The 19,180-nt window shown below is 37.3% G+C and overlaps 1 protein-coding gene across 1 annotated transcript in view; it reads right to left on the minus strand.

Annotated features, from left to right (window-relative positions):
- Positions 1-1,920: 1,920 nt before the first annotated feature.
- kcnip3a (Kv channel interacting protein 3a, calsenilin) overlaps positions 1,921-19,180 on the minus strand; it is a 62,388-nt gene continuing 45,128 nt past the window's right edge. The window contains exons 3-9 of the mRNA XM_079896739.1: positions 10,911-11,557; positions 6,375-6,444; positions 6,193-6,263; positions 4,485-4,592; positions 4,278-4,382; positions 4,118-4,180; positions 1,921-3,175 (exon numbers count right to left, since the gene is read on the minus strand). Coding sequence (XP_079752865.1) covers positions 3,128-3,175; positions 4,118-4,180; positions 4,278-4,382; positions 4,485-4,592; positions 6,193-6,263; positions 6,375-6,444; positions 10,911-11,219 — 774 coding nt within the window. The 5' untranslated portion in view covers positions 11,220-11,557 and the 3' untranslated portion in view covers positions 1,921-3,127. The remainder of the gene's footprint in view (positions 3,176-4,117; positions 4,181-4,277; positions 4,383-4,484; positions 4,593-6,192; positions 6,264-6,374; positions 6,445-10,910; positions 11,558-19,180) is intronic.

The following is a 19,180-nucleotide window of genomic DNA, read 5'->3' on the forward strand; positions in this document are numbered from 1 at the left end:
TGCATTTTACTGCTTATTTTATATGAGTTCCATTGTATTTTTCCATTGTGTAAAGTTGTACCGTAAAAAAATACATTTTTGGAAACACTTTATTTTACAGTGTCCTTGTTACACATGAGGTTACTGCAGTAATAACTATAAATTACATGCGACCAACCCTAAACCAAACCCTAATGATCCTAACCCTAACCCTATAGTAAGTACATAGTTAACTGTTATTACTCAGTACTTAAATGTACAGTATAACTACACTATAACACAGACTCAAACTTAAAATAAAGAGTAACCACTTTTTTTTATTTATAAATCTCACCTGGCTGGCTGTAAATGGCATGAATCAATAAATGTATTTCTGCTCAGAAATACACATACAGGAAGTGATGTCACTCCTGGAAATAGCTGCAGGTGAGAGGCAGACCTGAACTGACACGGAGAGAATCGGAAGTAGTGTTGTCATAATGCACCAACAAGAGCTAGACAGTGTTGACTTCGTCGTCTTCCTGGTTATTTAAGAGTTCAACGGCCTGAATCAGTAGCTTATCTATGGGTTTAATTGATAGATGTAGGTCAGTGGGTCTAAAGGCCTCACTCAGACTCAAGGAATCACATAGGCAATGTCATAAGATAGAAACAAGATTGAACATAATATATGGGAAATGTTAAGATGAACAGCCAATAGAAAAGATACATGAGAGTATAAGGTGAAAAGTACAGAGGTTAGAGAAGAGAGATTATATTCCCTAGTTAGACACCCAAAGCAAACAAAATGGAGACGTGTCTCCAGCATGAACCAAAACACACACAGATTTGCATAAACACTGAAAATGGGGATAAACGTTTCTGTAAGGACATGATATTCTATATAAACACATTCTCGTGTTTTGGAAGGCAAATCACACACATGGAGATGTGTAATCTGATTTTCTGTTTTGCTTGGGTGAATTTTGTATTGTTATAATATATGGGATTTAATGGTTTTATAACTGACACATTTTTTCACACACACACCTTGAAGGTTCAACCCTTTTTAGGCATTGTAGGCTTTGTGAACACACCAACAAAATTGTGGACATGATTTGTGAATGCTAAATGATCTTGAAAAAGTTGTCAACTTGTACTGTTAGCTGCAAAAAAAAAAAAGAAAAGAAGATTGTCATAAATCAGGAATCTCTCTCTCTCTCTCTCTCTCTCTCTCTCTCTCTCTCTCTCTCTCTCTCTCTCTCTCTCTCTCTCTCTCTCTCTCTCTCTCTCGTAATATTTGAGAGAGCAAAACTCTACAGTACTGCAAATCACAAATCCAATCACTGTGTGAACCAGTGGAGTTTTGCTGGCATCTAATGGGGAAAATATGGTACTTATATTGTTCATACAATAATTTTTTTTTTTTTTTTTACTTTTTAAACATTTTTCTGTCAAGAGACAAATCTGCCAAGGGTCTTCTTTAAAATGAGACCGAGCTAAACATTTTTATGACAGTTTTTTGAGATTTTTGTCCTCTATGAACCTATGTGTAACTTTTTTTTTAATTGACGCACAAAGGTTAAGAATAGCCTGTTTATGAAAAGCACTAAGAATAACTCACTGTCATTGGCTAAATGACACAACTTCCTGTCTTTCTTTAGAGTGAGTCTATCATTAAAAACATCCGTAACATTAACAGAAACACACTGGTTTTGATCAAGAGTAGTGCATCTTTTATTCATTAGATCTACATGAATCTGCATCTGTTCCAACCAAATAAACAAAAAATAAAACAATAATAGCTTTTACAATTTAGGTCTTGCTGAAAGTGAACTGAAAACAGACTTTTAATTTACTCCGAACTTTTAACTTCACGTTAGTTGTAGGATTTGTTCTTCTATAGGTGTGGAATAGTTATAAAAGGGGATTGTTGCGTAAAGTTACAATAACTGCCCCATATTCCTGATTATACAACTGTCTAATAAGCAGGAAATGCTCAAAGTTGTCCATCATGTTCTGTACTTCATAAAATAATAATAATATATAACCTTTACAAAACAATATGTAGGCAAAAGAAAAAAATAAAGATAAACAAGCCTCTCATACAGTATATTTATATCAGTCTTTACTTTCAAATATATATATATATATATATAGCAAAATCCAAATTATTATTATTTTTTAAAATAAGCATAATAACATTTGTAAACCACATTTTTAATAACCTGGACATGCCCGTTCATGCCCAAACCCTGCATTCCATTAAACACTGCCTGACAAATAAATACATTCCTGAAAATAAAACACATACTTCAATACTTCTAAATTGCCTATACTGTAAATATAATTTGTATATACCTCATTGCTGTGCAAGAATCAAATGTGACCAAACATATGATCCTGGCCCCACTGATATGTGCAATACAGGTTTGAGCAGAACTTATAAACACTGGCACACTATCTAACTCCACGCATACAGTTGCTTTAGTTTGCTTACAGTTTTCTGTGGGACCTACTGGCTTACAAGGAAGAAAATGTACAACTTTTGTCAGTCTCCATGCAAGAAAATCACAAATATCTCACATATCTGGACAGGCATGCTTCAGGTCGTTCTTCATCACATTTATTTTGCTCTTTTGGTGAGTATTACGTGTAGTCTCATGTGCTTCAAATCGTCATTGGTGCTAGACGCTCATTTGGGTCCCTTGAAATCCATAGTTGCTTTACTCTCCTTCAAACTATGGTGTCTTGGAAGGTTGAGATTGAGTCTTGTAATGTCCCTCATTCATAAGGCAGAAGAAAGCAGTCCGGAGTGTTGGAGACTCCATTGGAATCCATTATCCAGTGATGCAAAATGTGGCTTTGCTTCTTTAATCAGATCAGAAAGTTCCACCACATGGTTGCCAGTATTTAGCAACAGGAAGGATCCCAGCCGTCCAGGCTTTTCTTATTAAAAGTAGTCCTGCTGTGAAGTACAAACTGTGAAGCCATACCGTAGGCTATGTGTTGGTCTATATACGATTCTACGGAGTGCAGCAGGCATGGGAGTAGTGCTACAGGACAAGACAGAGAGTGACTGCTGTGCTAGTTTGGTATATAGACATGTGGAGAGAACTGGTTTGGGACATTGAGGGCTGTATTAGCTTTAGATTGCTCCACACCCGTCCTATATCACATTTTCAAAGAGCTGCATGGAGTTCATGATGTTTTCGTCCTGGAAAGCAGAAAGAAACAGTTATGACCGTTTGTAATGGTTGGCCGGCATCAACCCTAACCTTTTCCCTGTCATTGACGTCATTTTCCGGCTTTCACTGTTATACAGTAGGGGGCATACTTACATTCAAGTGCTGATAAAAAAAAAGAATGCATGAAGCTAGAATAACATGTTTTTGTTTGTTTGTTTAAAAGCAGAGGGTCTGTTTTTTCTTTTGACATATTGCATGTTTAGATATTCATATCAACAAAATATTCTGGAGGCCATATACGTTTTGTGAAAATGATCAAAAATGCTGGTGGTGGCTGGCAACTATTTACATACATTTGAATTGAATGTGATAATTTACATAAAAAATGGTTATACAATTTTGCACTAAATAATGCAAACATTGACATCTGAAGGGATTTAGGAATATTTACGTATGTTTTCGCACTGAAATGAATGTGATAATTCACATAAGAATATTTATTAATATTTATTCATTTTGACATTGAATGGAATGTGATAATTTTCATAAAATGGATTCACAAACTATTTATAAATATTATTTTAAAATTGAAATGAATGTGATTATATATATAAAAGATTTTAGAAACATCTTACGTACATTTTCACATTGAATTGGAAGCAATACTTTACGTATTAAACTGTTAACATTTTTGCACTGAATTAAATGTGATCATTCACAAAGAAATAGTTACAGTGCGAAATATCTGAATGTGATAATTTACATAAGAAGCATTTTACAAGCAATTCATATGAGTTTTCCATTGAACTGAAAGCGATCATTAACACGACACTGGTTTTATGAACTTATTTACTCAATTTTCACGTCAAATTGAATCTGATCATTTAAAGAATGTAATTTTTTAATTTATGTAAGAATGGTTACACACATTTCAAGCCAAAATTTGTGGGTAAATACTAATATCAACTTACTTTCTGACAGGTCTCAATAAACTCCTCAATGGTGACCACACCATCTCGATTTCTGTCCATTTTCTATAAGAAAGTTATAAAGTGTAGACGATCTTAATGCTCTAGTAAGATTGTGTGTGTTGAGTGTCTTCATATGCATAAATGTGCTTGTTATTGGTACCTGGAAGAACTTTTCCACATGTTCAGATGGAGCTTCATCTCGCACACTGGGGTATGTGTACCTGCCCATCATGTCGTAGATTGACTTCATGATTAACAGCATCTCCTACATGCACACAAATGCCATTTATTACTTTTTGAGTCTGCTTGACAAAAGTATCAATGATAGAACCTCTGGAGCATTACAGCATAAAGGTTTGGTGAGCACCTCTTTAGTGATGTAACCATCCTTGTTGATGTCGTAAAGGTTGAAAGCCCAGTTGAGCTTTTCGGTGACAGATCCTCTCAGCAACACGGACAGACCAATCACAAAGTCCTGCCAATGAGAGCAGCCGAGTCAGGGAAAAGGTAATGAAAGGTAATAAAGAAACACTATAGCCCCTTTCACACAGAGCGTTGATCCCAGAAAATTGCCATAGAATTGCTGGAGTGCCTTCTGTGTGAACGTGAACACGTCCTGGGATTGATCCCAGGATGGGGACCTAGTAACATTGCTGGGATTAGTCCTGGAATGCACATGCGTGAACAAAAGGCAGGACCAATGCCGTAATGTCATAGTGATGACGCGATACGCTATTATATGATCGAATCGCAGCGTTAATCGTCGTAATTGCATTTTTACTAGTAAGAATTCAATTAGAGAGCTCTACAATTCAGTTCTTACTAGTAGCAATTACAATTAGAGAGCTCTCTTATTCAATTATTACTAGTAAAAATTACAATTAGAGAGCTCTCTAATTCAGTTATTACTAGTAAGAATTACATTTACAAAGCTCTCTAATTCAATACTTACTAGTAACAATTCCAATTAGAGAGCTCTACAAATGAATTTTTACTAGTCATATGTCTCCATTGACTTCCATTCATTTTTAATTACTGAGCTCTACAATTGAATTGTTACTAGTAAGAATTCCAATTAGAGAGCTCTCTAATTCAGTTGTTAAAGTAAGAATGCAATTGCAGAGCTCTTTATTTCAATTCTCGGAGCTCTGCAATTATACATATCTTTAATTCGTTTTTTATAGTAAAAATTCAATTAGAGAGCTCTGTAAATGCATTCTTACTACTAGTAAGAATTTAATTGTAGAGCTCTCTAATTGTAATTGTTACTAGTAATAATTGAATTGTAGAGCTCTCTAATTGGAATTCTTACTAGTAACAATTCAATTGTAGAGCTCCGTAATTAAAAATGAATGGAAGTCAATGGAGACATATGACTATAGAAATTCATTTGTAGAGCTCTCTAATTGTAATTTTTACTAGTAATAATTGAATAAGAGTGCTCTCTAACTGTAATTGCTTAAATGGTTAGAGATTAGGAGGAAACATGGCTTTACCGAGTTTAACGGCTCCGGCCAAGCAGTGATATAAACTAAACGCTATTGGCCATTTAAATAAAGGGGAGGAGTTCACTGTAAAAAGTGAACAGTTGGATCAACTTAAAAAAATTACTTCAATTGGTAACACCTAAAGAAATTAAGTTTTCTCAACTTAAATTATCACGTTTTTCATGATAAAACATGATAATTTAAGTTGAGAAAACTTAATTTCTTTAGGTGTTACCAATTGAAGTAATTTTTTTAAGTTGATCCAACTATTCACTTTTTACAGTGTTGTTCGATATGTCCCGCCATGTTTTCCTGTTTCAGTGGAAATGACGTCAACACACTGAATAATGCTGCGACATTCAAGGCAATTCAGCAGGCCTTTAAGATGCTTCGTAGACATTACACATCACATCCTGATGTCATGTGTCTTTACGGGATGTGTGTGAACGCATAAACAGATTCCTGAAAATCACTGGCAGTGTGAATTAACCAAATTCAAACGATCCTGGGACAACTCCCGGGACACATTAGCAGTGTATTTTCCGGAATCTCTGTGTGAAAGGGGCTTATGAGTGAAGAAATTCTCACCTCAAAACGAATGGAGCCATTTCTGTCAAGATCAAATGCATTAAACAGGAAATGGGCGTATGTGGTAGCATCTGAGGGAATAATGAAAAATAGATCAGTAAGATATAAAACTTCAAATTAGTCTCCAATCTGAATTCATGCTAAACCGATATACTGATTTAGTGAAAAACATTTGTATTTACCCCCTTGGGGAAAGAACTGAGAGTAGATGGTCTTGAAAGTTTCCTCATCAACCAAACCACTTGGGCACTCCTTAAATGGAAAGAGAGGCACATCTAATTAAACATCTAATTAAACAGATAATGGACTAATTCTCACTGTGCCACATCGGCAGCTCATGAAGGCTTTAAATAAGAGCATTGTGCTAATTTTCTGCCCTATATTGTACACATCTGCTTATGCAAACAGAAAGAACAACATTTTCAATCCCAAAGCTTTTCTTTAAAGATGAACTGTCATTTTTTTAAATGAATTATACTATTTGTGCTGCAGACATGAATGATAACTAAATCGTGCTGCTTGTTGAGGACAGGTGTGCTAATACTTTTTAAACAACCTGGTTGAGATATCACCTGTTGGACATGTTAAGGGAGGAACTCAAGTCCATAATATTTTGGTGTAGATTCTTTTGACTTGATGGGTCAGTGAGAAACCACCTAGCAAGCAACCATCCAGAATACTTGGGAAACAACCTAGCAACAAACCAACAACCACCCACAGTACCCTAGAAAATACTTTCCCTGGCAAAACCCCAGAATTTGCAAGAAAGAAACCACCTAGTGATCCCCCCGCAACCGCATAACACACTAACAACGATCCAACACAGTCACCCTAGCATTGTGGTGAGTTGAGTGGTTAAATGTGAAAAATCTGGATTTTTTTGCAGTTCTGTTCGGAGTTAGTCATACAAAAATGAAATCCTTTCTCTTTAAACTTAGTGCTTTGTTAAAATATAGTGTTAAACACATCACTTTTTCCATAACATCGATTTTATTCCCAGCTAACAGGGGGTGTTCTCAAAACGTTGGCTAATGTTCTGGCAAGGTTCTCTCAAAGTGGTATAGCAAACATTCTTCCAGTAACATTAATAGAACATTCGTTCAGAGTTGTCTGATATCTTTAATAATGTTCTCAAAACGTTAGCAAAAAAAAAAAAAAAAAAAAAAACATTATTCATGGAACTTTTTTTTTTTTCTGAAACGTTTTAGTTGGACATTCATCAAATGTTTTTTTTTAAAATGTTTCTTCTGTAATGGTTACTGTTTTATGATTGAAATCGCAAAATGGCCTATAACTAAATAAACTGCAAGATGTTAAGTTTTCTAATACATTTATTTCATGCATGGATTCTTTTTACGGCGCTTTACGAGCTTGCAGCGTCATCTGCGGGACAGTTTGCCAGGGTTCAAAAATTTGCCATTGAAATGTGTTACTCGCCAGTTGCCCAGTAAAGCCAAAGCACAGCATTGTGTTTATTTTCAGTTTCAATTCACAGTAAATGCTAGTACTTCTCTGCAAGTGTTGTGTGTTTGAGTCACTTATAATTTGCTTTTGGGAACCCAACATGCACCAACAATCTTCCCAAATTCATAATGTCAACAAAGAGAAGTGTTAAGGTCTCCCAGCGGTTTTCTGCCAAAATAAAAGCTCAATGGTTTAACGTTTGAAAGCAAAATAAATTAGACAACCATACATTTTAGTATTATCATTTTACTGTTGTTCTGTAAAATAACTCAAATATCAAATAATAATAATGATAATAATTATTTTTATTGTTATAAAAAACTAAAAATAATAATAACAAATCCATTAATACTTTTATTTCTTGATTTCACAGACAGAGCTTAGATTAAGCCAGGATTAGGCCTATTTAATTAGGCATTTAAGTAGTTTTTATAAACATGCCTTAGAAAAAAAACATTACTGGTGTGCATCTTGAGACAAAACAATGGCAGTGACATATTTTAAGATATGTCAGTGTAAATTGTGTTCAGTTAAAACATCTCAAACATGCATTCTAGTCTGGGACTAGGCTTAAGGCCGCGTGTCCACTTCTGCTTGAAAACGCCTAGCTGTGGGCGCTTGAGAGAATTTGTGGAGCGTTTTTTTTTCAGTTGAGACCCTTTCTTGCTATGATACGGAATATCCGTGGAAGTGTTACTAATTTCTCATTGCAAAGATAGTTTGTTTCTGTGTTTCTATATAAAAATGTCTATACAATGATATGGGTCTAAAATCGTTTCAGAACATTAAAGCTCAATATAATTTACAAGGTATCTTTTTATGTGTATTTGCAAATAAGATCGGCCCTTCAGGCATTTGGAGTGCCTCGGGACTCCCATCTATTCACCCAGTGCGCAAATTAATCCTTCCTTCTGAGAGATCTCCCTCTTCTGTTTATCGGTATCTTCTTGAGCATTCATACAAACCCTTATCTATTACAACTGTTTGGACCAAGGATCTTAAAGGGGGGGTGAAATGCTATTTCATGCATACTGAGTTTTTTACACTGGTAAAGAGTTGGATTCCCATGCTAAACATGGACAAAGTTTCAAAAACTAAGTTGTACGTTTGAAGGAGTATTTTTGTTCCAAAAATACTCCTTCCGGTTTGTCACAAGTTTCGGAAAGTTTTTTTCGAGTATGGCTCTGTCTTACGTAAGATAGGGCAGAATTTCCTTATATGGGTCCTAAGGGCACTTCTCCGGTAAGATCGCGGCCGCGCGCGCACTCGTAGACTAGAGCAAGAGAGTGAAAGCAGTTCGCCATCAAAGCGCCCTGCCCGGCTTTTGGGAAGTCAATGTCACCAAAGAAGTGTGTTTTTGGTTGCCAGGGCAAGACAACCCTGCACAGATTCCCAAAGAACCCAGCGTTAAGGAACCCGTGGATGGAGTTTGTTTTCCTGAGCATAAACGGAGTTGTGTAACTGTTAAACTGTTTGTTCCCTGCATTTCGACGATGATTGTTTTATGAACAAAGCCCATATCGACGGATTTGCAGATCGTCTAATGCTTAAGGATCGAGCAGTCACAATGATAAAGGTTCGCGGTTGTGCGTTGGAACCGGACGGTGAGTAAAACTGTTTGTTGAACAAATGTCTCTGTGTGTTGTCACTAGCTCGGCGCGTTAGCACAGCTAAGCTTCGCCCACAGGGCCCGCCCCCAGCCGCTCGGTTTTTTCCGGAAAGACTCGGTACAGTCTATCTTTCTGTTAAAAATTTAATAAAACAAAAGACTTTTTGGAGATATGAAGGATGCAATATTACTCTATAGGTACTCAAGATTAACAGGAGATTGAGTGAAAATGAGCATTTCACCCCCCCTTTAATGAAGATGTGCATGTTTTATTTTCGGATCAGGTATGGAAGATGTTTAAGCGGTCTTCAAAGAACCCCAATCATCAAAATGATACTGGAAATTACTACATTTACTTGACTCCTATGAAACGTTTCTATATGAATCTATCCTCCTCTCCCAAGTGTAATCTTTGTTCTCAAGGATCTCTAGGCACGTACTTGCACTACTTTTGGGACTGTCCTTCTCTCTCACCTTTTTGGACCCAACTCTCACAGGACTTATCATATCTGTTGGACACTGATATTTGTTTGACCCCACACCATTTTTTTACATTTTTTTTTTTTAACGATTTTAGGGACCTTACCTTATCCATTCAACAAAGATATTTACTGTTAGCTGCTTTCACAGCGGCAAAAAAAAAAAAGTTAGTTAACCACTGGAATCCTCCTCACACAATGGACAGACGAACATGGACAGTGTCTTTGCTGGACATTATATCGATGGAACTCTCAACTTCTCGTATGCATGGATCCAATGTTAAGACTGTGAATTTATGGCATGCTGCTTTTGATATTGTGTCAACTTTTTAACATTTATGTAATTTTTTAATTTTTTTACTATTATTTTTTGGGTCTACATTCTATGTTTGTATTATATTTTTATTTTTTTGAAGTCTATCAGGGGTGGGATGGGGTGGGTTCTAGAAGCTTTTAACACAATCACAATTGTTGGCACATTTGCGACACCTGGTGTTCAGACTTGTTTTGTCCACCATATGATGTTTTATTAACAAAGTTCGGGAGGAGCACGTTCAAATAATTGATCCAATTATCACATCATTCCAACCAGCTGTCAACAATCATTAATCAACAAGTCTATCCAATCAGCATGAGTGGAGACCTACATACTGTATACTCATTTGACTCACCAATGTTCCTCAACAGTTTTTCAGCATCCCTCCACCCACCCAGTCTCCTCACACTCGCCTGTTACTTCCTAACCAGCAATATGGGGGGAGTACTCTGGGTTCGGGGGCAATATCCGAGCTCGGAGCCCTCTCCCCGGACAGCATGCCAAATATGCATACTCTATCTAACTTATTTGTAAGTGTGAACTCGTGAAATCTAACAAATCCCTTCAGCACCAATTTTTTTCAAATCAGCTGTTCAGACCTTCCGATACCGCATGACGTTCGAAGCTTCAAATGTCATTAATCACGTGGTATTGTAATTTCGATAAAAGCATTGGTACAGTTTGTGATACAATATTTGAAAACTGTGTCGGAGCCCAGGTATCAACCGTCCCATCACTACTTGCAACAGTCTTGATAGTTTGACCGCTGACCAAACACAGTAAATACTGAACTACCTACCGTACCTCAACATTAACCCTTATTTCCCCCCTCTCCTTCACAGACACTTACATTTTTGAAGCCCCTATAAAGGGACTGCAGCTCCTTCTTGGTGAATTTGGTCTGAGCCTGCAGCTGCTCCAGACCCTCAGGCTGATGTCTCACCGTGGACAGCTCTAGGTCACTGTCACTGCTGTCTATGGGAGAGAAAGAGGAAAAAAAAGAGAGAGGAAGAAGGGGAAAGCAGAGAGAAAAAGAGGGAAGAGGTTGGGAAGGGGGTGAGTGTATGGGATGCAGGGTGGGATGGGGTGAGAGAGCATTTAAAAGTGGTTGCAAGGAGAGAGAGAAGAGGAAGAGGGGTGAAAGCAAAAGAGTTAGCATAAAAGTCAAAGACAGGCAGGAAGAGGATAGAGATGGAGGTTTGAAAGACAGGGTAGCACTTTATTTTTCAATGTGATTGACTGCTGATGTCAATGTGAATTACTTTATTTTAAGTGTTTACATGGCACTAAAGCAATTATAATGGGTGGATTTATAATTTATAAATTTATAAAACTTATAAATGATTTATACGTGGGTTTAACTATTTGTTTCTTCTCAGCTCTGCTAGTGTCTGGATATGAGTTAGCATATAGTCATCATCAATCACATAATGAAGAAAGAGCTAAAGAAAAGAAGGTAGATAACTAAAATAATAGGCCGATGCTTACACTCACCGTCTTAACAAAAACAGACAAAAAGTGAGATAGGGTGGTAAGAGAAGGACAGAAAGGGAGAGAAAGAGAGAGAAACAGAAAAGCCACAAAAATTAGAACAAAAATCACAAAAAAAGATGGAGGTCTTCAAATAATCAGTGTTGTAATTGTTAACTAAAATTAAAAATATATGATCAATAAGTTATGACAACAATCATCAAAATAAGTTAAGCAATTTTCAACTTTTTTTTGTTAAGCAAGATTTAACAACATTTTAAGCCAGTTTAATGTAATTTAAGTTCAAATGATTTAAATATCCAAGTTGATTGTACTTAATGTAAGGCAGCAACTTTTTTTACAGTGAAAATTACTAAACTCATTCAAAATATTAATAAATACTATAAAGTATATAAATAATACTACATACTAAATAATACTAATACTAAAATATCACTGCACATAATGAAGCTTCAGGGAACAAAATATATTAAAATTAATTAAATTACACCAAAATATTAGCCTTTTAAGCTTCAATCTAACAAAAAAATTTGAGATTTATGCTTATTACAGGAAAGAAAATTGTTATGGGGTAAGAAAAATCAACTTAATTCAAAATAAATTCTCTGAATATTATGCAATTTTGCCTCTCAAAGTAATTCTGTTTTAAGGAAGTTTAGATATTTTGATAAAATGCCAAATTGAATCAAATTTAACCCAGAATATTCTTTCAAGTTCATGTAAATATATGACATATAAACAATATCAAAAGGCTCCATTTTCAACCAACCCCTGAAATGACGTTTGCTAGCGCCTCTCTCTCTCTTACCTGTCTCAGTTATGTCTATGAGTCCGAGCAGATGCATGAGTTTGAGAAACATTAAGACCAGGCAGACGATGCCCACGGTCTGTAACCCCTCTGTCTCCCACCTCACACTCATCCTGACACTCTGTCCCTCAACACTCTTTCACTGCACGTCTTCCAACACTTGTTCTTCCAGGTTAGTCCTGTTTTAGACTGTTAATTCCACAAGCTTCATGAATGAATCATAAAAATCCTGTAAAGCCGATAACATATTTGAGGTACAAAGACGGGCAGAAGTCCCGTGTCTATAAATATCTGGTCCGCTTGTCCAAAAAGTCAATAAAACATGGATGAAACAAAAAGATGACACTTATGGTGTCATCTTGTCTTAGTCTTGTGTCCAAAATGACTCTGAAGTCCAGATATATGCTGGTAACTCTCATCTCTCATTATTTCTTTGCCTCTACTCTTCTCACGTCTATTTAAAAGTTCACTCTGACACAATTTTCAGAGGGAATTGAGAAAACTCCCACTCAGGAGACAAGTTTGTCCCAATTAGATTTAGACACAACCCTAACATGAATCTTGAACTTTGACATGATGATAAAAATGATGCTTTAAATGAATAAATAGACTACATAAATCTTTCAAATGAATGTTCCCTGACACAAGTAAAAAGATTTTATGCTTTTGATAGGGTTTTATTCTGGAATGGAATTTAATATTATGCCCTTTTACAAAGTCTTGATTTTGATTTGGGGAGTACATGAATAGTATACCCTGCTTTCATGCTTGAATGTTCAAAACCCACATTATTTTTCACATATTTTGCACTGTTGCAGCACCTCTGTTCCCAGTCTGTCTGAAATGCTCTGGGATGCATTTCCCAAAAAATCGTTAACCAACTATGATTGCAAGTTCTTTCATTACCAATATTACCAATATTCTGTCATTAACAATACATCAACGATTTGGTGTTTCCTGAATCCATAGTTCCAATGAACTATGAGTTCCAATGAACGCAAACAGCATCACAAACTTAGATGGTTGGAACTACAGCTCTTAAGCTGTGGTTAGAAGCATATTTCTTGTTAAAATGACATATGGACTTAAATAGACCATACTCTTGGACACTAAGTCTTACTATGTTGGTTAGGCAGTGAGTTACGTGGTTGTATGGGAAACGTGGCCCTGTTTAGTTATTGTTACTATGAAGCCCCTCCTTTCGAAAAGCGCAGTGTGCTCTGATTGGTGGGCTGGATCAGTGTTGTGATTTGGTTTTTGGTTTTGGAAATGTCACGCCCCTAACCATTACCACAAGACACTACTACCACAACTCAACCAGGCCTCGTTCCCTTTATTTTGCATAATCCTTGGGCTGGAAATATTTAAATGAGGAATATTGTGAAACTGACGTTCCCGGAAGAAAACACAAGGCTATACAGTCAGGGAGTTCAGAATCAGAAGTAGTGCTTACTGATATAGAGAATAACTCCCTTTGTAACTTTGCAGACCTTTTTCATGCTCACACAGTAACATTACAGTAAATAAAGTTGAAAATGTAGAAAAGCATAATAGGTCCTCTTTAATATTTGAAGTTGTTGGAATAGATACACACTCATAAGGTGCCCTAAATCCTGCTTCCCTTGCCTTGTGAACCAGTTTCCCACGACTAATTGTTCTCTCTGTATTTCAGCCTTTGTGATATGACAGAGATCTACAGAGACCGTTCTTCATTTATCCTCCTACTCGCAGCCTTATTCACTGCTCACTTGCCAAGTGTGATCTTTAAGATTTTGTATTGCACAACTACTTTATGACAGCAGTGCAGAAAATGTCAATTTTCAGAGGGAATTGAAAAATACAGCTTCTAATGTTTTCAGTTTTGTAAGCTCATGAACAGTGTTAATGCATTTTAGAGGTCAAAGGTCAATGAATCTTTACCATTAAGGCCCGTTAACACAGAGAACGATGACTATAAAGATAACTATAAAGATAACAATATTAGCGCCTACACCAGCTGATCATATTGTTCTGTTTATTCTAAACGCGTGCTTGTCTTCCGCTTTAAATGCTTGAGCTATAGCAAGATTGATTCTGATTGACTGTCAATGTTTTCATTGTTCATCAGCTGGATAAAATCATTCTGAAAGGGATTCCAACAATATCGTTTCTCTGTGCCGTTATCGTTATAGCTGTGGTGTGAACTCTCAACCAATCAACCATGCCGTTTGCAATGATGCATCCCCATACCATGGCAGATGTTTGCTTTTGCACCAGTCACTGAAGAAAGTCTGGATGGTTCCTTTCGTCTTTGGGAACATACTCCCCAGACCTATTCTAGATTCTAGATCTATTGTATTCTGCTTATGATGAAGTCAAAGAGTGCTACAATTTGTGATCCCTATACTATAAATCTCATTTGCCATCAATAGAGAAATTTTTCTAAACATTCTTAATCAGCCAAACTTTAAAGTCTGCATGAACCGGAAGTTGCAAACGACTTTTCTCCAGTGTTGTGACGTATTTCCCAGTGAAAAGGAATATTGAACAGAGGGCAGGGTTTTACACTAGCGCTCCTCCTCTCCATCTCTCACTCATAGCAGACTAACGGTTTGAGGGGAGTGGTTAAGCGTTTCCCAACCCAAGCCGTCAGACCTACATCATCAGAGAAGGAACGCCATTCCAGACCGGAAGTAACTTTTCAGACTTTGATTAAAGATTACGACGGCAAACAATTTTTTTCTGTGTATTAACTTGCACGGATTCATTTTTCACCACAAGACTAGTAATATGCGCTAACAAAGTAAATAGGGTCAATTTTGATTTCAGTTGGACTTTAAAGGGTTAGTTCACCTAAAAATGAAAATTCTGTCAGTAATTACTCACCCTCATGTTGTTCCAACCCCGTAAGACCTTCGTTCATCTTCGGAACACAAATTAAGATATTTTTTATTAAATCTGAGAGCTGTCTCACTCCTCCATAGACTTCTATAGACATTATAACTTGCTGGCCCAGAAAATGTATTAAAGACATCGTTAATATAGTCCAAGTGACTCCAGTGGCTCAATCTTAAATTTATAAAGCGACGAGAATACTTTTTGTGCGCAAAAACAAACAAAAATAACGACTTTATTCCACTTTTCATTTCCTTCTCTCTGGGCCTCGAGTCTTTTCACGTAGTGTTTAAGCGTAGCGCGTCTGTGCACATCACCACGTATCACACACATGATCTGCGTCGGCCAATAGTGAGCCTACGTGGTGATGTGAAACACAGACGCGCTACGCTTAAACACTACGTGAACTCACTCGAGGCCCAGAGAGAAGGAAATGAAAAGTGGAATAAAGTCGTTATTTTTGTTTTTTTTTGCTAACAAAAAGTATTCTCGTCGCATTATAAACTTAAGATTGAGCCACTGGAGTCACTTGGACTATATTAACGATGTCTTTAATACATTTTCTGGGCCAGCAAGTTATAATGTCTATAGAACTCTATGGAGGAGTGAGACAGCTCTCAGATTTAATCAAAAATATCTTAATTTGTGTTCCGAAGATGAACGAAGGTCTTACGGGGTTGGAACAACATGAGGGTGAGTAATTACTGACATAATTTTCATTTTTGGGTGAACTAACCCTTTAACCCCTTGGTTTCAACTCAAAACTTGGTAAATTTTCCTCATCTGAGTTTGAGATCATTTAAAGAAATATCGCTCTGATGGCTGATGGTTCAAATCTGCGGTGCACTATTTGCATTATATACTATGAACAGACACAAGGAAGTTGAATAAATAAGAGTTGACAGATCAAATTCCTCTCAGAGCCGGCACATATTGATCATTAAGCACGCTTCCCTTCACAAGTAATACTTCACCGTCTCTGATTGCGTATTAGATTCACACAACCAGAAACCCAATCAGAAACCCAAAATAAACTTCACCCTCCTGAAACACGGCGTTCAGGAATAGTCAGAGATGTAGTAAGTGATGCCACAGAGCTAAAAATAGTCCCCTGCTGATCCGTTGGGTGGTCCGGCTCAAGGGCCAATAATGGACAAAAGATTTATGTATAGATTACATGAGGCACTCAGACCCTTCCAGCTGATGAAGTGTTTATTTGCACGAAAAACAGGCGACATGTTGTATCACTGGATGAATATATGACCTTCCTAGTGCCTATGCTGTATATCCCTGCAGAAAAACTGCAGAAACCAGCCTAAATTGGTTTGCTGGTCTCAGCTGGTATTATCTGGGCTACCCTGATTTCCCAACCTGACAGCTGACCAGTCGCCAAAACCCCTTGAAAATAGGCAAACCATTCCAGTCTGATATGGTTTGAAGAAAAGATAAGACCAGCAAACCAGCTTAAAGGACTAGTTCACTTCAGAATTGAAAATTCCTGATAATTTACATTCCCCCCGAGAACAGAATGAGACACACCAAAGTACATGTAGGACAAGACCTGACAAAGAACCCAGCAAACACAGAACGTTGGCACAACGTACCCAACCTTCTAACAACGTTTTAACAACATGACCAAAAGGTTTATATAACTACGTTGTGTGGTGAAGGTTGTTACAGCGTTGTCACGATGTTGACATTGGACCACCATTCAGGGCCATAGCTTAAGGTTGTGCCGAGGGTGTCTTGACAACCACTGGACGACATATGTACTCGTCACTGCCCTGAAGCGCGAAAATCAGCCTTTAAAATTTCAGTCGACCGTTGGGCTCATTGTGTTGTCTCATTCTTCATCAAGCAAGGATACAAGAGAATTGCATTTAATTTACCTCAGCTAAATAAGATACGTAATTATTCAAACACAACCTACAACTTCCTTGTCTAATGTGACATTTATTTGTTCAGTCTAACTGAAGGGACAGAATAACGTTAGCTGATAATTCATGGAGTTTGCGATCCTGTGTAAATTACAGTAGCTACTAGTGTGTGCTAGCTATATATATTTTTTAGTATTCATCCTTTAAAGGCACACTATGCAAGATTTGTACCTTAATATAACAGCTTCGAAATCATTTTGATGGAAAACAATGCAAGTTTGAGAGCTGGTGCCCCGCCAAATCTCGCGAGAATCATGACTTGCTTTACAGCACGACGTCACATACATCAACAACATATGAAGCAGCCTCTATGGAAGACACTAGCACGCATTTCAGACGTGAATCATGGCAGAGTCGACGAAGAAAACGAAGAAAGCGCGGTCGGAAGAGTGCAGAGACGGCTCTGCGTGAGTGGTATTTACGACAGTAACGTTACTCCACAAGTAGCCTATTCCAGAGTCGCTGTTTGAGAAAAACAGAAACTGCATAGTGTGCCTTTAATTCTTACCGTTAGGAAAAGAGTTGAACATATTCTGGTCAACTTTATGCCAAAAGTTATAAGCCACAATGAAACCAAAATGACTTTAATGATGAGTAATTGACATTTCAGAATTCCTTGAACAGACAGCGACTTAAGCGCGTACTTGTTGCACGTTAATGTTTTTTTCTTTTTTGAAAACGCACAGAGAGAATAAATTGTTTGTAACCGCTCGCAAACTTGTTTATTTTTTTCCTTTGATTTGTCTGCTATTTATGCTAGCCTATCATGTCTAATAAATCATGTTTTAATAAAGTTGAATTAGCTAACCTTCTATGTCATTTTTACTTTTCAAAGTGTACACTTGCAGGTGTTGATTATAATTAATTTACTGTTAGGCCCATAAATAATAATAAGGATAAACAATATTTAAAAAGTATATAATTATCAATTATCTGACTAATTAAAAATGACCCAGCTGACAGTTGATGAATGTCATGCAACAACGTTGCAACAGCCCTGTCACGTCTTACAATTCTACGTGGTTACAATGTTGCAAGCACATACACAGCGACGTTGCCATAGCAGAAATGCAACGTAAATGTGTTTGCACATTATGTGCAAACACTATGAAGTTTTCCGTTTTTGTCAAACAGCGACCCCTAGAGTCGCTATGGAGTACTTGTATTTAACGTTACTGTCGTAAATACCACTCACGCAGAGCCGCCTCTGCACTCACGACCTGATCCCCTCCCCCCATATATCGGTACCTGTTCAGTAGGATGGAAGCGTTGGACATCGAACAGGCACAGATAGCCTCTGAAGATGTCTACTGACGAGGTAATGTTTCACGATTTCATACAATTATGCCAGCTAAAGTTTGTACACATGCCATACGAAAACTGAACCAGACAAAGGACTACGTGATAAATACACATCAAAACACCTGAGTTCAGCTAGTAAACTTGCTTGTGAGGTAAGCTGGGCAATAAAACATAACGCAAAAACATGTAAGAGAAACGAGTGTTTGTTATCAAGTCTGCTAACAGCTCTGCTAATCGATAGCTAGCTGGACATATGTGGAAATTAGTGGACTGGTCTTATTATCAACAATGGATGAATAAACAACTTCGTAAAAAATGACATACAACAAGCAAGCGCAACAACATACAACATAGAACGCAAGCAAGTTTACAAATAAGATATTTACTTACTAGTCCATCAACAAGAACGCCAGGTCAGCATCGCTGTTGCATCCTTTAATGCTTTTTGGCTCTCGCCAACGAGTGAAAGCCTAACCGAGTGGGACTCTTGTGTCTCACTTTCTCGTTTTCTTTTCCTTGACTCTTCCGAAAACGTTCTTCGTCGACTTTGTCGTCGTGCCGTAAAGCAAGTCGTGATTCTCACGAGATTTGTCGGGACGCCACCTCTCAAACTTGCATTGCTGGTTTTGCAGGCGGCATCCCCCCCCCTGCTTTGCTATCGGGATGATTCGCCCTACTACGAGTTCGTTTACCATCGAAATGATTTCG

The sequence above is a fragment of the Squalius cephalus genome (genome assembly GCF_949319135.1).
Source record: "Squalius cephalus genome assembly, chromosome: 16".
In the NCBI taxonomy this organism is placed as follows: Eukaryota; Metazoa; Chordata; class Actinopteri; order Cypriniformes; family Leuciscidae; genus Squalius; species Squalius cephalus.